Raw genomic sequence first — 24,141 nt, 5'->3', positions numbered from 1 at the left:
CCCTATTTCCCTCCTCAATGTGGATATAAAAATTTTAGCAAAGGTCCTGGCTAGCAGACTCCAGGGGGTCATTTCCTCTATAGTTCACCCTGACCAGACTGGGTTCATGCCGGGGAGGGCGACTGATGTAAATGTAAAACGACTTCAACTCAACATCTCCGCAGCGGAGGAGAGTGTCTCCCCCGGTTATGTGGTCAGCCTTGATATTTTTAAGGCATTTGATTCCGTTGAGTGGCATTATATTTGGTGCCTGATGCGAATCCTCCACTTCAGTCCTGTTTTTCGGGAAATGGGTTTGATTGCGGTATGACTCCCCTAGGGCCCAAGTGCGCACTAATTTGGAGATCTTCGAGCCATTCTAATTGGGCAGGGGCACTAGGCAAGTGTGTCCCCTATCACCCTTTTTGTTTGCTTTAGCTGTAGAGCCCCTGGCGGCGACAGTTCGCTCCTCTGTCGCAATTAAGGAGGTCACTAGGGGTTCCCTGACTGAGAAGATTTCTTTATATGCAGACGATACCTTGGTGTACTTGGCTGATGTTGGGGAATCCCTGGACGCTCTATTCTGTCTGTTGGAGAGATTTGGGGAGGTCTCGGGTATATGGGTTAATTGGGCTAAATCATCCCTAATGTCCTTGTCCCGTACCGGGGTTCTGCTCTCTCTACTTCCTAATGGGTTACAGGCAGTGTCCCGCTTTAGATATTTGGGAGTGGAGGTGTCCCCTAACAACTCTGAGTTTATGTCCCTTAATCTGGATCCCCTCCTCAACCATACACTTGCTCGCTTACAGGCATGGGACTCCTTGCCCCTGTCTTGGGCTGGTAGGGTTAATATTTTCAAAATGATCTATCTCCCCAAGTTTCTCTACCTCTTTCACTTATACCCCATTATCCCTCCCAGGGTTATTTTTATTTTTTTTTTGTTAAACTTAACCGAGCTCTGAGATCCTTCTACTGGCAGAATATACCTCTGAGTAGATGGAAGGAATCCGGGCACACACCATCTTGATGCAAATCACCTGAAGTGTTTATTCGTAAGCGTACATAGTGATATGGCAATTCACAGGACGCGTTTCGGCAACCTCATGGCCTTCATCAACTGATCTACCTGTACATAGCGATAGACGGGTATATATATGGGTAGGAAGCCATCCCCTTCCTTACATATACATAGCCAACACCAAAAATATATAGACAACCATCAAACTGAAAAAAAGAGGGCATACATCATGGCATTAGAGATACAACCTGGTGTGAGGCTATATAGAGATTCCTGAGGAATCATTCTGACCGTGTTCTATGCTTGTGATTGACAGTGACATCAACAGTGAATCTATAAGAGAAGAAATAAAGGCGCCTAAGCAGAGGGGGGACTAGCTGCCCCTAATATGCATAATTATTTTCTAGCCTCACAACTGGTGTACGCCGCCTGGTGGATCGACCTGGACCTTTCTAATGCTTGTACGGCTTTGGCGGGGGCGCTCTTGGGCTCTTATGAGACGCTGACTAAACGTTGTACAGGTATGTGCCCTCTTTCTCTTTACCGGTCCCTATTAAGACGGTGGCTGCGGTCTGGTCGGTGGTTACCGGACACTTTCCTCAGCCGGTTGTTTCTCAGAGAGCACCCCTGTGGGGTAATCCACATTTGGAACACCTACGGGGGTTGGAGGCAGCTGGATTTTGGAGCTCCCGGGGAATCAGATTTGCCATGCACCTGTTTGGAGAGGACTGTGTCTTCCCTTCCTTTGCTGAGGTTAGAGAATGTTTTAATGTCCCTCAGGATGCCCACTTCCGGTATCTTCAATTGCGACATGTGGTCTCTGCGCAGTTTGGTTCCCTGGAGGTTACCCCCGTGTTTAATGAATTGGAATTGCTCCTGGGGACCACCGACCTGGTGAAGCCTCTCACTCAGAGTTATGCCTTACTGCAATCGGGGGGTCCGGACCCGTTTGCTGTGGCGCGGTTGAGGTGGGTTGAGGATATTCCTACTCTGTCTGAGGATATGTGGAGAGAGGTTGTCAAAACGTATTATCCTCTGGTAGTTAGCGCCTGGGATAGGCTTATTCAATCCAGGTTTATCCTTCGTTTGTATTATACCCCTGTGAGACTGCATCGGATGGGGGTCTCGGGGTCGGAGGTCTGTTTCAGGTGTGATAGAGATAGGGGAACCTTTCTACATGCAGTTTGGAATTTCTCCTGTGTTGCGCCCTTCTGGAGGGAGGTGATGACTTTCTTGTCGGATCACTTAGAATTCCCCTTTGTTTTAACGCCACAGGTGTGCCTGCTGGGGGTTGTCAATGGGTTGGAGACGGGCTCTTATTGACGTGTTTTGTGCGCGCAAAGTTATAGTGATGGCCTGGAAGGATGTGTCCTCCCCCCTCTGGCAAGTTTGACAAGGTCTGGGTTCCATGGTTGTTGCTGGATGTCTCTACTGATCCTCCAATTCGGGGTGCTTCTCCAACCTAGGGGGACCTCTCAGTCGTAGAGTGACTAAATGGGAATCAAGGAGCTCCTAGGGTATGTTTGGATGTGTGTGTGTGTGTGTGTGTGTGCATGGTTTTGTCTATCTGTATTCTTTGTGTATTGTAGTTCTGGGTGGGCCTCCCTTCCCTCGATTGCTCATATTCCTTCCAGTTATGTATTGCTGCTCCTGTGTCGTGACTCTGTTGGGAGCGGAGGGGGAGGGTCTACTTGATTGTTATTTGTATGTTGTTCAAGTTGATTGAAAATCGATAAAAAATATGTTTTAAAAAATAAGATACAAGATGTGGGCGGAATCATCCGAAATCATTGTGACTATAATGTCTCCTCAGATGTTTCCCCAGATTATCTCTTGGAAATGGATTTTATTTCTCCATAGAATCTGGTGCGGTTTATCATCGTCTCCTCTTCTTCCCTTCAGGTTTCTCCAATCCAGGATCCTCTGCTGATATCTTCTATATAAGAGAATTCTCCTGGATGACCCATCAACCATGGAGAGAGACAGGAGAAAGATGGCCGACAGGATCATAAACCTCACCCTACAGATACTCTTCCGGCTTACTGGAGAGGTGAGGGATTCTGGGAGTGATGTCACATGACCTCATTCTTATCTATGTAATAACAGATGGATATGACTGGAGAGGTGAGGGATTCTGGGAGTGATGTCACATGACCTCATTCTTATCTATGTAATAACAGATGCATATGACTGGAGAGGTGAGGGATTCTGGGAGTGATGTCACATGACCTCATTCTTATCTATGTAATAACAGATGGATATGACTGGAGAGGTGAGGGATTCTGGGAGTGATGTCACATGACCTCATTCTTATGTATGTAATAACAGATGGATATGACTGGAGAGGTGAGGGATTCTGGGAGTGATGTCACATGACCTCATTCTTATCTATGTAATAACAGATGGATATGACTGGAGAGGTGAGGGATTCTGGGAGTGATGTCACATGACCTCATTCTTATCTATGTAATAACAGATGGATATGACTGGAGAGGTGAGGGATTCTGGGAATGTATGTAGTGATATTAATGTGTCCCTCATACACAGGATTACACAGTAGTGAAGAAGTCCTCTAGTGGGCGCTGTCGGGCCCCTGTGTGTGAAGGACGTGAAACAACCCTGAGCCCAATCCCGGGGCCCCCACCTCACTCCCTGATACATGAGGAAATGGATGAACAGAAGATCCGAGAACTCATCAACAAGATGATGGAGCTGCTGACTGGAGAGGTGACACTGCTGGGACATTATACAGTAATGGAGGGGTCTGGTGATGACTGGAGAGGTGACACTGCTGGGACATTATACAGTAATGGAGGGGTCTGGTGATGACTGGATAGGTGACACTGCTGGGAATGCTGGGACATTATACAGTAATGGAGGGGTCTGGTGATGACTGGAGAGGTGACACTGCTGGGAATGCTGGGACATTATACAGTAATGGAGGGGTCTGGTGATGACTGGAGAGGTGACACTGCTGGGAATGCTGGGGCATTATACAGTAACACCACTGGAGGGGTCGGGGTGATGACTGTATCATTATGTGTCAGGTTCCTATAAGGTGTCAGGACGTGGCGGTCTATTTCTCCATGGAGGAGTGGGAGTATGTAGAAGGACACAAGGATCAGTACAAGGATCAGGTCATGATGGAGGATCAGCAGCCCCTCACATCACCAGGTAATAGACATGACTACATACACACGTCCTCTCATTATTTGTATGTAAAGAATGAATTCAGTCTCTGTATGTGTTCCCTACAGTCAGATCCAGTAAGAGATCAGCACCAGAGAGGTGTCCCCGTCCTCTTGATGAGCAGAATATGGAGGACATTACTACAGGGAAAGACCTAATCTATATTAATTCTACAGACATAAAGGAAGAGGAAGAGACAGATGTGAGCGGTGATGAGCAGTATAAGGAGATCATTCCTACAGGTAACTGCCAAGGTGAATAGTAACCACTATAGAGAAGAGTCCCAGATTCTCCAGCTGTAATAATTGTGTAGAATTCTTTAATCTCTGTGTCCTGTCTCTTTCTTGCTGTAAATTTCTCTATTCAGTCAAAATGCAAACTAATGTGATACTACAGCTGGAATATGGACATGAAGTATACCAATGTGTACACAACATGGAGACATATACCAGATAACACAATACACAACATGGAGACATATACCAGATAACACAATACACAACATGGAGACATATACCAGATAACACGATATACAACATGGAGACATATACCAGATAACACAATACACAACATGGAGACATATACCAGATAACACGATACACAACATGGAGACATATACCAGATAACACAATACACAACATGGAGACATATACCATATAACACAATACACAACATGGAGACATATACCAGATAACACAATACACAACATGGAGACATGTTCCAGATAACACAATACACAACATGGAGACATATACCAGATAACACAATACACAACATGGAGACATATACCAGATAACACAATACACAACATGGAGACATATATACCAGATAACACAATACACAACATGGAGACATATATACCAGATAACACGATACACAACATGGAGACATATATACCAGATAACACGATACACAACATGGAGACATATACCAGATAACACAATACACAACATGGAGACATATACCAGATAACACAATACACAACATGGAGACATATACCAGATAACACAATACACAACATGGAGACATATACCAGATAACACAATACACAACATGAAGACATATACCAGATAACACAATACACAACATGGAGACATATACCAGATAATACAATACACAACATGGAGACATATACCAGATAACACAATACACAACATGGAGACATATACCAGATAACACAATACACAACATGGAGACATATACCAGATAACACAGTACACAACATGGAGATATATACCAGATAACACAATACACAACATGGAGACATATATACCAGATAACACAATACACAACATGGAGACATATACCAGATAACACAATACACAACATGGAGACATATACCAGATAACACGATACACAACATGGAGACATATATACCAGATAACACGATATACAACATGGAGACATATACCAGATAACACGATACACAACATGGAGACATATACCAGATAACACGATACACAACATGGAGACATATACCAGATAACAGGATACACAACATGGAGACATATACCAGATAACACGATACACAACATGGAGACATATACCAGATAACACAATACACAACATGGAGACATATACCAGATAACACAATACACAACATGGAGACATATACCAGATAACACAATACACAACATGGAGACATATACCAGATAACACAATACACAACATGAAGACATATACCAGATAACACAATACACAACATGGAGACATATACCAGATAACACAATACACAACATGGAGACATATACCAGATAACACAATCCACAACATGGAGACATATATACCAGATAACACAATACACAACATGGAGACATATACCAGATAACACAATACACAACATGGAGATATATACCAGATAACACGATACACAACATGGAGACATATACCAGATAACACGATACACAACATGGAGACATATACCAGATAACACAATACACAACATGGAGACATATACCAGATAACACAATACACAACATGGAGACATATACCAGATAACACAATACACAACATGGAGACATATACCAGATAACACAATACACAACATGGAGACATATACCAGATAACACAGTACACAACATGGAGACATATACCAGATAACACAATACACAACATGGAGACATATATACCAGATAACACAATACACAACATGGAGACATATATACCAGATAACACAATACACAACATGGAGACATATACCAGATAACACAATACACAACATGGAGACATATACCAGATAACACAATACACAACATGGAGACATATACCAGATAACACAATACACAACATGGAGACATATACCAGATAACACGATACACAACATGGAGACATATACCAGATAACACGATACACAACATGGAGACATATACCAGATAACACAATACACAACATGGAGACATATACCAGATAACACAATACACAACATGGAGACATATACCAGATAACACAATACACAACATGGAGACATATACCAGATAACACAATACACAACATGGAGACATATACCAGATAACACAATACACAACATGAAGACATATACCAGATAACACAATACACAACATGGAGACATATACCAGATAACACAATACACAACATGGAGACATATACCAGATAACACAATACACAACATGGAGACATATACCAGATAACACAATACACAACATGGAGACATATACCAGATAACACAATACACAACATGGAGACATATACCAGATAACACAATACACAACATGGAGACATATACCAGATAACACAATACACAACATGGAGACATATACCAGATAACACAATACACAACATGGAGACATATACCAGATAACACGATACACAACATGGAGACATATACCAGATAACACAATACACAACATGGAGACATATACCAGATAACACGATACACAACATGGAGACATGATACAGATAAAAACTACGAATCAGGCTGGGTCACATGACGTTTTTCCCAATACTTGACGGCATACGGCTGGGGGAGCAATAACCTTGCGCTCCCGTATCCCTGCCGTATGTCGCCCGTATGTAATTCATTTCAATGAACGGACCAGAGTGAAACGCTGATTCCGGTTGGCTCATTTTTGCACTGTATACGGTTTTCCCATCGCACCTAAAATCAAATTGAAATTAATTACATACGGGCGACATACGGCAGGGATACGGGAGCGCAAGGTTATTGCTCCCCCAGCCGTATGCCGTCCCGTATTGGGAAAAAACGTGATGTGAACTCAGCCTCACTGCGCAAAAAATCATCCTCATACATCCCTGTATACAGAAATATGAAATCTCTTTTCTTCTCTGCAGATTCTTGTCCCAGGAGATCAGAGGAGAATCTTATATCTTCAGATTATAAAGCAGATGATGATATCACACAAGATACATATGAAGAACATTCCATTATCCCAGATACACCCTCAGCCCTTCACAGCCAAGATCTGTCATCTCATCCTTATATACAGGTCCTGTCTTCTCACTCATCACAGGATGTTAAAAAAAAGAAAAGTAATAATAGAAATGTTGGACATCGAAGAGGTTGTGCAAGGGAGAAGCCACATATATGTTCAGAATGTGGAAAAAGTTTTACGGACACATCACATCTTGTTCAGCATCAAAGAACTCATACAGGAGAGAAACCATTTTTTTGTTCAGAATGTGGAAAATGTTTTAGTCAAAAGTCAACACTGGTTGAACATCATAGAACTCACACAGGGGAGAAGCCATTTTCATGTTCAGAATGTGGGAAATGTTTTACTAAGAAATCAAATCTTGTTCAACATCAAAGAACTCACACAGGAGAGAAGCCATATTCATGCTCAGAATGTGGGAAATGTTTTTATAAAAAATCGGATGTTGTTAAACATCAAAGAACTCACACAAGGGAGAAGACATTTTCATCACAAACTATTAAAAAAAGTAAAAGTCACAGAAGGGGGGTTGTATCTCAAAGAGATTATAGAAGGGATGTTGGATCTCAAAGAGATTATGCCGGGGGGAGGCCATTTTTATGTTTAAAATGTGGCAAATGTTTTGCTATAAAATCAAGTCTTGTTAGACATCAAAGAATACACACAGGGGAGAAGCTATTTTCATGCTCAGAATGCGGAAAATGTTTTTTGGAGAAATCAAAACTTTTTTGCCATCAAAGAACTCACACAGGGGAGAAGCCATTTTCGTGTACAGAATGTGGAAAGTGTTTTACTGACAGATCACCACTTATCAGACATCTAAGAATTCACACAGGAGAAAAACCATTTTCATGTGCAGAATGTGGGAAATGTTTTACTACGAAATCACAACTGGTTAAACATCAAAGAAGTCACACAGAGGAAAAGCCATTTTCATGTTCAGAATGTGGAATATGTTTTATTCTAGAATCAAGTTTCATCAGACATCTAAGAGTTCACGCAGGAGAGAAGCCTTCAGAGGACTAAATGATGCAGATAACACATCTATAGGGACGTGCACACATAGACTGCACAAGGGGCTTTAGCCCCTGCCCCTTTACTGCAGCTGCCCTGTGATGTGTCAGCTGTCACTTCCTAGTCCTTATTATAGATTAGGCGTTTAAAGGGGTACTCCGCTGCTTAGCGTTTGGAACAAACTGTTCCGAACGCAGTATCTGGAGCGCGTGATGCCATAGCCCTGCCCCCTCATGACGTCACACCCCGCCCCCTCAATGCAAGTCTATGGGAGGGGGCGTGATGACTGTCACGCCCCCTCCCATAGACTTGCATTGAGGGGGTGGGGTGTGACGTCATGAGGGGCCGGGGCTCTGGCATCACTAGCTGCCGTCTCCAGCATTTGGAACAGTTTCTTCCAAACGCTGAGCAGCGGAGTACCCCTTTAAACCCGAAATTGAGGCGTGGTTCTCCCCGTGGCTTATCGCTATTTATATGAGACGGAGCTTCCGACTCTAGTGCAAGACCCAGCATGATGCTCCAAATAGCAAGATGTGGCGGGGAGAACGGCGCCTCGTTCTGGCCTTTTAAGCGCCAAATTTTAAATACAGATTGTAATGTCCCTCCATGACGGCAGCTGCTTCGGCCCGGTTCTGACCCGAATCTCCTCTGCCTGTGGTGATGCGGCTGGTCGTGTAACCTCAGTGTGCGGAGGAGGATAAAGCCCGACTGAGCTTGCTGTCTTACTGAGGGGATTCCTTCTCCGCTCCCCCCTCCCCCATTGATGTCTCCCCTTACTCTTACGAGTTTCCAGACAGAAATTCTAGGAGTCTGGACTCCTAACTGTAAGCAAAGAAGTGGGGGGCACTGTCTTCAGAATATATATTGTGTAATAATAGAGATCTATTATTGAAGGGTCCCTGTTTTATATATATATATAATGTATATATACAGTACAGACTAAAAGTTTGGACACCTTCTCATTCAGAGTTTTCTTTATTTTTATGACTATGAATATTGTAGATTCACACTGAAGGCATCAAAACTATGAAGTAACATGTGGAATTATAGACATAACAAAAAAGTGTGAAACAACTGAAAATCTGTCATATTCTAGGTTCTTCCTTTTGCTTTGATTACTGCTTTGCACCCTCATTCTCTTGATGAGCTGTAGTCACCTGAAATGGTTTTCCAACAGTCTTGAAGGAGTTCCCAGAGATGCTTAGCACTTGTTGGTCCTTTTTGCCTTCACTCTGCGGTCCAGCTCACCCCAAACCATCTGGATTGGGTTCAGGTCCGGTGACTGTGGAGGTCAGGTCACATGGCGCAGCACCCATCACTCTCCTTCTTGGTCACATAGTCCTTACACAGCCTGGAGGTGTTTGGGGTCATTGTCCTGTTGAAAAATAAATGATGGTGCAACTAAACGCAAACCGGATGGAATAGCAGCCGCTGCAAGATGCTGTGGTAGACATGCTGGTTCAGTATGCCTTCAATTTAGAATAAATCCCCAACAGTGTCACCAGCAAAGCCCCCCCCCCACACCATCACACCTCCTCCCCCACACCATCGCACCTCCTCCCCCACACCATCACACCTCCTCCCCCACACCATCACACCTCCTCCTCCACACCATCACACCCCCTCCCCCACACCATCACACCCCCTCCCCCACACCATCACACCCCCTCCCCCACACCATCACACCTCCTCCCCCCCACACCATCACACCTCCTCCCCCCCACACCATCACACCTCCTCCCCCACACCATCACACGTCCTCCCCCACACCATCACACCTCCTCCCCCACACCATCACACCTCCTCCCCCCCACACCATCACACCTCCTCCCCCCACACCTCCTCCTCCACACCATCACACCTCCTCCCCCACACCATCACACCTCCTCCCCCCCACACCATCACACCTCCTCCCCCCCACACCATCACACCTCCTCCCCCACACCATCACACCTCCTCCCCCCCACACCATCACACCTCCTCCCCCACACCTCCTCCTCCACACCTTCACACCTCCTCCTGTGTTAATTCATAGTTTTGATGCCTTCAATGTGAATCTACAATTTTCATAGTCATGAAACATTTATACATATATCATATACTGCATCTCCAAACTTGTTCCCAATTGTTAATAAAGTTTTCTTTTAGAACGTAGTCACCGATCCAGCGATGTCATCACTATAGTTTACATGGTAGGAAAAGAGTGTGATAAATGGTTGTGATATTCACTGCTCCTCATGGAGAAGACCCAACAGGCATAATCCATGGGGAGCTGCTACTGGAGACCCAAACACCTCACAGAGAAGTTCCTCGGGGGCAGGACATGAGCTTTTGCAGGAAGGCGGCTTCTGAACTGAGCTTCTTCCTGATCCACTTTATGGGCACAGTCCCATGTACCGCTAACGCAGCATAATTTACGCTGCGCTAAATGTGCTGCACAGCGGGGCGGGGTCTGCATGGCAGCCTGCGCTGACATGCCTGTACTGAGCTCCTGCCATCCTGCTAATTTATCCTATAATATCTCTCTCCATCCTGCTGAATAGGGGTGCTATCCCGTTACCTTGGGGCGCCCCCCGTAGTGCTTTCTGACGGTTGATGGACCTTTGAAGGAGAGTTGCGGACCTCACGGAGGGAAGGCTCTGAAGCCCCGGTTTCACCTGCTGCCCGGCCAGAAGCTCTTCCTGTGATCGGAGCGCAGTTCCTTCCCAACATCGGAATTTGCCTGATGCCGGTATCCCCTCCGCTCCCAGTGTGCCCCGTGCAGCCCCCTCACCTGACCAGAGTGCCGCTGGGAGGACTGTCGGGTCCGGTGCCTGCTGCCACAGCCTCCGCTGCCCGCCCACCATCTTGGGCCTCCGGAGCTAGGGCCCTGCTGACTGCTTCTGCCGGAGCTGTTGGTGCCTCCGAGGACTGTGGCTGCAATCCCATCCCTGCTGCTGCGGGTCCATAGTTACATAGTTAGTACGGTCGAAAAAAGACATATGTCCATCAAGTTCAACCAGGGAATTAAGGGGTAGGGGTGTGGCGCAATATTGGGGAAGGGATGGGATTTTATATTTCTTCATAAGCATTAATGTTATTTTGTTCCAGGAATGTATCTAACCCTGTTTTAAAGCTGTTAATTGTTCCTGCTGTGACCAGTTCCTGAGGTAGACTGTTCCATAAGTTCACAGTCCTCACGGTAAAGAAGGCGTGTCGCCCCTTTAGACTAAACCTTTTCTTCTCCAGATGGAGGGAGTGCCCCCTCGTCCTTTGGGGGGGTTTAACCTGGAACAGTTTTTCTCCATATTTTTTGTATGGGCCATTAATATACTTATATACGTTTATCATATCCCCCCTTAAACGTCTCTTCTCAAGACTAAACAATTGTAACTCCTTTAATCGCTCCTCATAGCTAAGATGTTCCATGCCCCATATTAGTTTAGTCGCGCGTCTCTGCACCCTTTCCAACTCCGCAGTGTCCCTTTTATGGACAGGTGCCCAAAACTGAACAGCATATTCCAGGTGAGGCCGTACCAATGCTTTATAAAGGGGGAGTATTATGTCCCGGTCCCTTGAGTCCATGCCTCTTTTGATACATGACAATATCCTGCCGGCTTTGGAAGCAGCAGCCTGACATTGTGCTATTCTGTAGTCTGTGATCTACAAGTCACCCAGATCCTTCTCTACCAGTGACTCTGACAGTTTAATCCCCCTAAGACATACGACGCATGCAGGTTATTAGTACCCAGATGCATAACTTTACATTTATCCACATTGAACCTCATTTGCCAAGTGGATGCCCAGACACTTAGTCTATCCAAGTCATCTTGTAACTTATGCAGATCCTCTATAGACTGTACCGTGCTACAAAGCTTGGTGTCATCTGCAAAGATAGAAACAGAGCTATTAATGCCATCCTCTATATACACAGCCCCCCTCTATATACACAGCCCCCCCACTATATACACAGCCCCCCTCTATATACACAGCCCCCCTCTATATATACACATCCCCCCTCTATATACACAGCCCCCCCCTCTATATACACATCCCCCTCTATATACACAGCCCCCCCTCTATATACACAGCCCCCCCCTCTATATACACATCCCCCTCTATATACACAGCCCCCCCTCTATATACACAGCCCCCCCACTATATACACATCCTCTATAGACTGTACCGTGCTACAAAGCTTGGTGTCATCTTCAAAGATAGAAACAGAGCTGTTAATGCCATCCTCTATATCATTGATAAATAAATTAAACAACGGGGGTCCCAGTACAGAACCTTGGGGTACACCATCGCTGTGTGCCGCCAGGAGCTGTCCGGGAACATGGGAGAGGAGGTGAGGGGAGGCTGTGCTGTAGCCGCAGCGCTGGACTGTGTGTGTGTACCTACTGTCGGAGCCTGCTTAAGAAGGGGATCTGTGCCTCCTGGGGGTGAAGTAGGAGAAGTCTGCCATAGTGTACCCCCTGCAGTGGTGGGGTGCTGAACTTCCCTGGGGCATTGTGGAACTCTGCAGACCCCCTGTTCCTGCTCTCCCTCTCATTACTGGGCCTGCCTATTCTCTGCCTCACTGTTGGGGCCCTGCCTAGGCACATTTTCCAGAACTGAGGGCCTTCCAGCTTCCTACCCTCCGCTCCCATAAAGGGAGTGCGCCCCCCCACACCAGTGTCCCGCTGTCTGAACCCTGTCTGCCATTCTTCTGCTTGGGGACGGCTGTCTACTTGCTGGGGGTTGTGGTTCCACTTAGAGAGTCTGATACTATCCCCCTCCCCCCCCACTACTGCTGGACTGCATTGGTTTTGACCTTTCAAGTCTGTATTTGGTGTCTACTGCATCATCCCTTCCTGTGACATTTTCTATTACAATCGATGGCTGCTAATAAGTGGAAGAAGAACAAGGAGGGAACTGGTTCCTCACAACAGGGGCCTGGTATGTCTGCTAATTTGAGGAATAAACTGGCACCACAACAAGAGGTGGCGGCTAAGTTGGAGAAATTCACCTTGCGGTCTCCTTCACCGGACTCTCCTGACCATAGGGGAGCTCCTCTCCCTCTGGCTGATGTTGAGGCTCCATGGACCCTCTGGAGGACTTTGATGCCTTCATGCAGGCTTCTGTATCTGACTCACATGTTTCTCTGCCGGTACCCCACCTGCCATGACTGCTGCAGCAGGGCTTGGGGAGGCCACTAAACGCTATGCCATATTTAACTCTGTGAGGCAGTTCCAACCTGCTATATTGTGTCTGAGACCCATTTGACAACTGCCATCCTCCAAAGAGCATGGGTCGGCCATTTTTATCATTCTACATACTCTTCTCATGCTAGGGGAGTTAATATTCTAGTTCACAAATCTATTCCTTTTAGGTCTCCTCTGTTGTGGACCCTGATGGTCGGTTTCTATACCTGGTTTGTGAAGTGTCTTACCGATTGCTCATTATTGTTGATGTATACATTCCTCCTCCTTATAGTTGCTCTGTGTTACAATGTATTCTGTCCATAGTGTCAGGGCTCCCTATAGCTCCTCTCCTTCTCTGCGGGGACTTTAGTCATGTATTGGATGCTTCTTTGGATAGATTTTGGTGAACTCAGGTTCTACACCCACCCCCAAACCCCCCCCCCACCCCTAGGCCGACGGGTCTGGCGAGAATGTTGGGTGAGGTTAACTTGCCTGATCTGTGGCATCATCGTAATCCAACCACTAAACAATATTCTTGCTACTCTGTTACCCATGGGACACTATCTAGGATTGATATGGCATTTGGTAATACGGATATGGTGGGTCTGGTCTTTTGCATGGGTTTATCTGACCATTTTCCTATCCGCCTAAAATTGCAGGTACAATGGGGAGGTGCACCTGCTGTGGAGGTTGAACTCGTTCTGGTTGCAGTTGCTGACTATGGCAGAGATTGTAGGTGTAGAACTTAAGTATTTTATTGGTCTCTACTCTGGGTGTGCTTCGATCTCCATAGTTTGGGACTCCCTCAAGGCGTTCCTCCGTGGCCTCTTTATCCGGGACATTAGTACTCATAAGTCCTATAAAAAGTACATAAAGAAAAAATAGACCAGCTCACCGCCCTGTAGAAGTAGCCACTGGAAGGGTAGTTGGTGGAGGAGCATGGATGCAGGTCAAGCTGTGTAGCCAGTTGCAATAGGATCCAGGAAGGAAAAGGAAATCCAGCTCCCCCGAAAATTATAGAATGACGGTATAAAAACACAAAAAATGTATTTAATCCTTTAAAAATCAATGAGATGGTGAGAATTAAAAGCATAGATGAAACGCCGACGCGTTTTGAACTATATGTGTCAGGATTCAGCAGGCTGGTGGTGGATCCTCTGTGTCAGTGAGGGATTGGCGTGGACCGCATCGGAGGATCGGTTCTAAGTTGCTACTGGTTTTCACCAGAGCCCGCCGCAAAGCGGGATGGTCTTGCTGCGGCAGTAGCAACCAGTTCGTGTCCACCGGTAGCGGCTCAACCTCACTGACTGCTGAGACTGGCGTGGTACAGGAGGACTAGACAGAGGCGAGGTCAGACGTAGCAGAAGGTCAGGGCAGGCGGCAAAGGATCGTAGTCAAGGGCAACGGCAGAAGGTCTGGAAACAGGACACACACAAAACGCTTTGACTAGGCACAAGGCAACAAGATCCGGCGAGGACAGGAAGGGGAAGTGGGTTTAAATAGGTAAGGCACAGGTGCAGGTACTGATTGGGCCAGGCACCAATCAATGGTGCACTGGCCCTTTAAATCTCAGAGAGCCGGCGCGCGCGCGCGCCCTAGACAGCGGGGCCGAGCGCGCCGGGACGTGACAGCCGGGGAACGGGACAGGTGAGTAGACTGGAATGCGACCCGCGGGCGGGTGCGTCCCGCTACGTGGATCGCATCCCCACCGGCAGTGACAGTGCAGCGCTCCCGGTCAACGGGTCTGACCGGGTCGCTGCAGAGAGGAGAACGCTGCGAGCGCTCCGAGGAGGAGCAGGGACCCGGAGCGCTCGGCATAACAGTACCCTCCCCCCCCCCCCTTAGGTCTCCCCCTCTTTTTATCTGCAAGTCTCTTCATACGAGACGAGGCCAGTAGGAGCGACTCTTGAGTCTCCTTCCAGATAACGGAGAAGTCCCAGGTTACTTAATCTACGGCAGGAAATCCAGAAGAAGTGGGAATGGGGAGGAGGGGCAGAGGGTGAATCCTGCCACGGGGCGGAGTGGTACCAGGAAGGAGACTATGAGGAGGTAAGATCTCTGCTTGCTTTTTGCAGGAAACATGAGAAAAGTCCTGGTAAGCCTTGGGAGGGCCCGGTAAAGTTGGAGCCTGAGGGGTATGACAAGTGGGAGCAGATGTGAGGCATCGTTTGTGACAAGAAGGACCCCAACTTTTGATCTCCCCGGTGGTCCAGTCGAGGGTAGGAGCATGACGTTGGAGCCAAGGCAGGCCGAGAAGAACTTCAGAGGTGCAGTTAGGAAGAATGAAAAATTCAATTTTTTCATGGTGAAGTCCAATGCTCATGGGCAGGGGTTCAATGCGGTAGCGCATAGTGCAGTCCAATTTTTCTCCGTTAACAGAAGAGATAAAGAGCGGTTTGACGAGACTGGTTACTGGGATACTGAACCTATTAACGAAAGAGGCCAAAATAAGGTTTCCTGCAGAACCTGAGTCCAAGAAGGCCACTGGTGAGAAGGAGGAGTTGGCGGAAGGAGAAATCCGCACAGGTACAGTCAGACATGGAGAGGCTGAATTCACACCAAGAGACGCCACTCCCACGTGAACAGGGTGCGTGCGTTTCCCAGACGCGGAGGACGAATAGGGCAGGCCACTAGGAAATGTTCGGTTCTAGCATAGTACAGGCATAAATTTTCATTTCTGCGACGAGACCTCTCTTCTTGGGTCAGGCGAGACCGATCCACTTGCATAGCCTCCTCGGCGGGAGGCACAGGAGTAGATTGCAGAGGATTCTGGAAGAGAGGTACCCAGTGATCAAGGTCCTTTTCTTGGCGTAGCTCCTGGCGTCTTTCAGAAAAACGCATATCAATGCGAGTGGCCAACTGGATAAGCTCAGACAGGGTGGCAGTCCTATACTAGAGAGAAGGGGGATAGGTCACGCACTGCGGTTGTTAGTGCCGAGGCCGGTTATATTTCATCCCCTTCCCCTGTATCTCAGGAGAACTGGTTGCAGGCCCAAAATTCTTATACTGTCTATTTGGAGGAGGTGGCGGAGCACAAGCGTTTTTTTTTTATTAAATTTTCATTTCTGCGACGAGACCTCTCTTCTTGGGTCAGGCGAGACCGATCCACTTGCATAGCCTCCTCGGCGGGAGGCACAGGAGTAGATTGCAGAGGATTCTGGAAGAGAGGTACCCAGTGATCAAGGTCCTTTTCTTGGCGTAGCTCCTGGCGTCTTTCAGAAAAACGCATATCAATGCGAGTGGCCAACTGGATAAGCTCAGACAGGGTGGCAGGAATTTCTCGTGCGGCCACCACATCTTTGATGTGACTGGATAAGCCTTTCTTGAAGGTCGCGAAGAGGGCCTCATTATTCCAGGATAGCTCAGAGGCGAGGGTGCGGAACTGGATAGCGTACTCGCCCACAGAAGAGTTCCCTTGGACGAGATTCAGAAGAGCCGTCTCGGCTGAGGAAGCCCGGGCCGGCTCCTCAAAGACACTATGTACTTCGGAGAAGAAGATCTGGACGGAAGCAGTGGCAGGATCGTTGCGGTCCCAAAGCGGTGTGGCCCAGGACAAGGCCTTTCCAGACAAAAGACTGACCACGAAAGCCACCTTAGACCATTCTGTGGGGAACTGATCCGACATCATCTCGAGGTGCAGGGAACATTGGGACAGGAACCCACGGCACATCTTAGAGTTCCCATCAAACTTGTCAGGTAGGGACAAGCGGAGTCTGGAAGTGGCAACTTGCTGCGGAGGAGAAGCAGGAGCTGTTGTAGCATGGCGGTCAACTGCGACAGCTGTTGTCCTTGTTGCGCGATCTGTTGGGATTGCTGGGCGACCACCGTGGTTAGGTCAGAGAGACTTGGCAGCGGCACCTCAGTGGGATCCATGGCCGGATCTACTGTCAGGATTCGGCAGGCTGGTGGTGGATCCCCTGTGTCAGTGAGGGATTGGCGTGGACCGTACCGGAGGGCCGGTTCTAAGTTGCTACTGGTTTTCACCAGAGCCCGCCGCAAAGCGGGATGGTCTTGCTGTGGCGGTAGCAACCAGGTCGTGTCCACCGGTAGCAGCTCAACCTCACTGACTGCTGAGACTGGTGTGGTACAGGAGGAATAGACAGAGGCGAGGTCAGACGTAGCAGAAGGTCAGGGCAGGCGGCAAGGGATCGTAGTCAAAGGCAACAGCAGAAGGTCTGGAAACGCTGGTAAAGGACACACACAAAACGCTTTCACAAGGCACAAGGCAACAAGATCCGGCGAGGACAGAAAGGGGAAGTGGGTTTAAATAGGCAAGGCACAGGTGCAGGTACTGATTGGGCCAGGCACCAATCAATGCTGCACTGGCCCTTTAAACCTCAGAGAGCCTTCACGCGCGCCCCCTAGAGAGCGGGGCCGCGCGCGCCGGGATGTGACAGCCGGGGAACGGGACAGGTGAGTAGACTGAGATGCGACCCGCGGGCAGTGACAGTGCAGTGCTCCCGGTCAACGGGTCTGACCGGGGCGCTGCAGAGAGGAGAACGCCGCGAGCGCTCCGGGGAGGAGCAGGGAGCCGGAGCGCTCGGCGTAACAATATGGTTCTTAGTCATGGCACCAAGAACTAAGAACCATATGGTTCGAAACGCGTCGGCATTTCATCTATGCTTTTAATTCTCACCATCTCATTGATTTTTAAAGGATGAAATACATTTTTTGTGTTTTTATACCGTCATTTTATATTTTTCGGGGGAGCTGGATTTCCTTTTCCTTCCTGGATTCCATAAGTCCTATACTAGAGAGAAGGGGGATAGGTCACGCACTGCGGTTGTTAGTGCCGAGGCCGGTTATATTTCATCCCCTTCCCCTGTATCTCAGAACTGGTTGCAGGCCCAAAATTCTTATACTGTCTATTTGGAGGAGGTGGCGGAGCACAAGCGTTTTTTTTTTATTAAACAGCGGTACTTTGAGAATGGTGAAGGGACAGGCAAACTGTTGGCTTCTATTGCTCGCGCTCAGCAGGGGGTCACGTATATTAGTTGTTTGAGGGATGATCGGGGAGGGAGGATACGGAAGATAGAGACATTTTATGGGTAATGGTGGATTTTTATAAAGATGCATGTTCTTCTAAGACTGCTTGTTCCGAGACGGACTTGGATGGTTATGTAGGTTTAGTGTCTCTGCCTTCTCTTTTTTCCGGAGCAGAGGGGCGAGCTGGACTCGTCTATATCTCTGGAGGAATTAGAACTGGCTCTGAAAGATGCTGCTAATGAGAGGTCCCTGGGCCCTGATGGTCTGCCAAGTGAGGTGTATAAATAATTTTAGGGTGTGCTCTTGCCACAACTACAGCGAGTATTCAATGCAGTGGTGGAGGTGGGTGCATTGCCTCATTCCATGATGGAAGTGATGGTTGTTTTCCTTCCTAAACCTGGTAATGATCTGCTGTGTGTGGGCTCCTACAGGCCTATTTCTCTTCTTTGTGCAGACGTGAAGCTGCTGGCTCAGGTACTCGCTAACAGACTTTCTAAGGTTGTCCTGTGGTTAGTTCATGGGGACCAGATTGGATTTATGCCAGGCAAATCCGCGGTGGATGATATTCGTAGGGTTTTCCTCAACTTTCAGATGACACAGAAGGGTGCTGGTGCTAGATCACTGATTTCATTGGACGCTGCCAAAGCCTTTGATAGCGTCAAATGGAACTACTTGTGACGGGTGATGAGATCTATGGGTTTTTGGGTGTCGGTTTCTCTCATATGTTCAATTGCTGTATTGGGACCCTGTTGCTAGGCTTAGAGTGAATGGCCAGTTGTCAGAGTCCTTTCGGCTGCAGCAGGGCATGTGGCAGGGGTGCCCCCTGTCGCCTCTGCTCTTTGCTTTGGCTATTGAGCCTCTGGCCTGTTCGATATAGGTCCCTTGAGGAGCGGGTAGCGCTCTATGCGGATAACATGCTTCGAAGGGGTAAGTCTTCTGGGGGCTGGCCCTTCCCAATCCCTGGTTGTATTTTTAGCCTCCCAATTGCATTAGATACGCGGTTGGGCATCTGTTAGTATGTTAGGTTCTATGGGACGATTGTTCAATTGTTCATGGCCAGACAAGGGGGACAAATCCCTCTCCACATACTTGAGATAGGCACCCTTACTAGACCTCCTGACTCCTTTCCCACTACCCATTTATTCTGCAGGCTTTGGGGCCACACGTGAAAACTACTCAGACTTAATGGTTGCACAAAATTTTCCCCGCTGTGGTGTAACCCTGACTTGCCTGATTTCTATTCCTTTATAGATGCTAGCTTTTGGGAGAGGAAGGGACTGTGTAGTTTGGAGAAATTAGCTGTCCAGGGCATAGTTAGGTCCTTTGAGGACTTGAAGGAGGAATTTGTTCTACCACACTCTTCCTTTTATAGGTACTTACAGCTCCACCATGTTTATGAAACACAAAGTAGGTCCCTCTTGTTAGAAATACACAATAATAGGGTTTTGGATTCGGTGGTCTCGAAAAGAGAGTCGGCTGGAATCATCTCATGGGCGTATGGAGAACTATTGAGCTTTCATCATGATAAATTCCCCTTGACCGTTCATGGTAAATGGGAGAAGGACGCTGGTGTTATGACTGATGAGGAATGGTCCACAGCATTGGCACTTACTTCCTATCTCTCTCTGTCGGAATCTAATAGGCTGTACCATCTTTTTCTTCTGCATAGAATATTTAAAACTCATGTGTGCTTGGATAAAATTTGGGTGCGACCTTATTCTACGTGCCCACGGTGTGGTAAGTTGGAGGCACATCTATTGCAAATGATCTCTGGACTGCCCACTCCTAGACACTTATTGGAGGGAGGTGCTCGCTCTCATCCTTACGGTGTATGGGGTGACCTTAGCTCGACTCCCTAAGATATGTCTACTGGGTCTTATCGGTTGCGGACAGGAATCATCCCTAGTGGAGACTGGCATACTACGTGTTCTATATCAGGCTCGAAAACTAATAGCGCAATACTGGATTAGGCAGTAGAAAAACGTAGGTGGGATGGGCACTGCAACACCTAATGCTTGCAGCTGAGAGAATAAGCCAAGCAGTGGAATCAACCCGGTGTGAATATGGTTAGGTGGGGTGCCAGACAATTGCAGGAAGAAAGACAATTCCAAAAATATAGAAGAAATGTCTGCACTCACCACGGTAATCCTTTTAAAATCCGGACTTTATTCAAGCAAATAGCAATGTCCATAACAAAGGTAATCACACCCGGGTGAACAGGGAGCGGCTATACAGCCGGAGTATACTGGAACAACAGCACAGTCTCTCGTCTATGATGCTTCTTCCCATTCCTAGATCTTTGGATTACTATCAAGGTATATATAACAAGGGGAAGGGGGAGGAGTGACCCCAAACCAGGTAGGTATACAAATCACAAAAATAAAAACAAAAGATAAAACAATTATCCTGCGATCTATAAAAATGAGCTCAAATCGTTTTACATTTTGGAGAATAATACTTTTATGTATAACAATGAGTGGTACAGACAATTACATGGTACCCCGATGGGGTCACCAGTATCATGTACTCTACATAATATTTATTTGGCTATCTTTGAAAAAACATACGTCCACACTCTCAAGAACCCCTTCACCCGCTGTGTAGAGATGAGCGAACTTACAGTAAATTCGATTCGTCATGAACTTCTCGGCTCGGCAGTTGACTTTTTCCTGCGTAAATTAGTTCAGCCTTTATGTGCTCCGCTGGGCTGGAAAAGGTGGATACAGTCCTAGGAAAGAGTCTCCTAGGACTGTATCCACCTTTTCCAGCCCATCGGAGCACCTGAAAGCTAATTTATGCAGGAAAAGTCATCAACTGCCGAGCCGAGAAGTTCGTGACGAATCGAATTTACTGTAAGTTCGCTCATCTCTACCGCTGTGTGAAGCGGTTCTTGAGATATGTGGACGATGTGTTAATTATATGGGACGGTACATGTGAAGAGTTTAAACAATTTGTACAGTACCTAAATGGAAATGATATGAATGTTATTTACTTTTGAATTCGGAGAAAAATCACGAAATTTTTTGGATATTAATCTAACATTAAAAAATTCAAGAACTAGTTACAGCAGGATAGAGGAAAAATATTGCGAAAAATTCTCTATTAGATTATAATAGTTCTCATCCCCACTATGTAAAAAATATTCCTTACTCCCAATTTATTCGTTTAAAAAGAATAAAAATAGTGATAAAATAAAATATTATGAGCAAGCCGAAGAGTTAAAGATACGCTTGAAAGGAAGACATTATCCAGATAAAATTATAGAAGACGCATTTCATAAAGCAGAAAAGAGACAGAAAAGAATTACTAGTCCCCAATAGATTGAAAAAGAAGAAAAAAAGAAAAAGCATTGATAATAAAAGATTGATATTCTCTTTTGATAATAACCTTATGAACAATACAATAAAAAATGAAATCCTTGCTAACTGGTTTATTTTAGAACAAGATCCCTTAAAGGAGTAGTCCAGTAGTGAACAAGTGGTGAACAACTTATCCCCTATCCTAAGGATAGGGGATAAGTTGCAGATCGCGGGGGTCCGACTGCTGGGGCCCCCTGTGATCTCCTGTATGGAGCCCCGACAGACTGTGGGAAGGGGGCGTGTCGACCGCCGCACGAAGCGGCGGCCGACACGCCCCCTCAATACAACTCTATGGCAGAGCCGGAGTGCTGCCTTCGGCAATCTCCGGCTCTGCCATAGAGATGTATTGAGGGGGCGTATCGGCCGCCGCTTCGTGCGGGGGTCGACACCCGCTATCTGGCCGGAGAGCCGGGGCCCCCGTACAAAGAGATCGCAGGGGGCCCCAGCGGTCGGACCCCCCCGCGATCTCAAACTTATCCCCTATCCTTAGGATAGGGGATACGTTTTTCACCACTGGACTACCCCTTTAATATCAGAAATAGCTAAAAATAAACCCATAGTCACATTCAGAAAAAATAAGACAATTCATGATTATATCAAAAAAGAGAAATAAATGAAAAAAAAAACAAGTGCCGCACGGTAATTTTCCTTGCGGTAATTGTAACTATTGCAAATAGATGTGGCGACAGAAAAATTTCAACCTAGGTGTTTATTCTATTACTGTAAATCAGTTTATTTCTTGCAAAAGCACCTATATAGTATATTGTCTTGTATGCAATTGCGGCTTATACTTTATACTATATACCGTATTTTTCGCCCTATAGGACGCACCGGCGTATAAGACGCACCCTATTTTTAGGTGCAAAATCAAAAAAATTTAAGATTTTGAACCCAATAGTGGTCTTCAACCTGCGGACCTCCAGATGTTGCAAAACTACAACTCCCAGCATGCCCGGACAGCCGTTGGCTGGAGGTAATACTCACGTGTCCCCGCCGCTCCGGACCCGTCACCGCTGCCCTGGATGTCGCTCCATCGCTGTCGCCGTGTCCCCGTCGCTCCGGAAAGTCTCTGCCGCCGGCCGGGTATTCTCGCTCTCCGTCGCCGCCATCACGTCGTTACGCACGCAGACGCATGACGTGATGACGAGGAAGGAGAGCGCCGGCCATACAGGGGATCCCTGAACGGAGAAGACACCGAGGAGGCAGGTAAGGTCCCTCCCGGTGTCCTGTAAGCACTAACCCGGCTATTCAGTTGGGCTGTTCGGGACCGCCGCGGTGAAATCGCTGACTGAACAGCCGGGTTAGTGTCACTTTCGCTTCAGACGCGGCGGTCAGCTTTGATCGCTGCGTCTGAAGGGTTAATACAGGGCATCACCACGATCGGTGATGTCCTGTATTAGCCGCGGGTCCCGGCCGTTCATGGCCGCAGGGACCGCCGCGATAGGGGTGTATTCGCCGTATAAGACGCACCGACTTTTTCCCCCCAAGTAGGTGCAACGCGATTTATAGCACACATGGATAATTTCCATAACGGAAAGTCAGAAGACTTCAAATTTGAAGGAATACAACAAATTCCTTTACAACCAATAGTTGTCAACCGACATCAAAAACTGTTACAATGTGAAGCAAACTGGATTACCAAATTAAAAGCTTTGGGCCCTAATGGGTTAAATGAAAGAAACGATTTGAGCTCATTTTTATAGATCGCAGGATAATTGTTTTATCTTTGTTTTTACTTTTGTGATTTGTATACCTACCTGGTGTTGGGTCACTCCTCCCCCTTCCCCTTGTTATATATACAGTGACCCCCCCGACCTACGATGGCCCCGACATATGATCAAATCGACATACGATGCTTTTTTATGTCGGGGCCATCGCATTAAGTGCTATCCGGCAGCGCCAAATGCTTAAGCTGCTCCCGGATAGCAGCTTAATGTTCCCCGTGTGGTGCGGTAAGTATTACTTACCCCTCCACGATGCTCCGGGGTGCCCTCCGGGTCCAGCGCTGGTCTTCCGGTGTC

General features: G+C 47.0%; 1 protein-coding gene across 1 annotated transcript in view; it reads left to right on the top strand.

The window, feature by feature from the left end:
• The first annotated feature begins 985 nt into the window (after nucleotides 1–985).
• Nucleotides 986–24,141, top strand: part of LOC130297455 (zinc finger protein 585A-like) — an 87,574-nt gene continuing 64,418 nt past the window's right edge. The window contains exons 1-4 of the mRNA XM_056549989.1: nucleotides 986–1,518; nucleotides 2,900–3,047; nucleotides 3,545–3,724; nucleotides 4,045–4,171. Coding sequence (XP_056405964.1) covers nucleotides 2,970–3,047; nucleotides 3,545–3,724; nucleotides 4,045–4,171 — 385 coding nt within the window. The 5' untranslated portion in view covers nucleotides 986–1,518; nucleotides 2,900–2,969. The remainder of the gene's footprint in view (nucleotides 1,519–2,899; nucleotides 3,048–3,544; nucleotides 3,725–4,044; nucleotides 4,172–24,141) is intronic.

The sequence above is a fragment of the Hyla sarda genome, chromosome 1 (genome assembly GCF_029499605.1).
Source record: "Hyla sarda isolate aHylSar1 chromosome 1, aHylSar1.hap1, whole genome shotgun sequence".
Classification (NCBI taxonomy): domain Eukaryota; kingdom Metazoa; phylum Chordata; class Amphibia; order Anura; family Hylidae; genus Hyla; species Hyla sarda.
The sequence above is the reverse complement of the archived record's forward strand: the minus strand, read 5'-3'. Positions and strand labels throughout refer to the sequence as shown.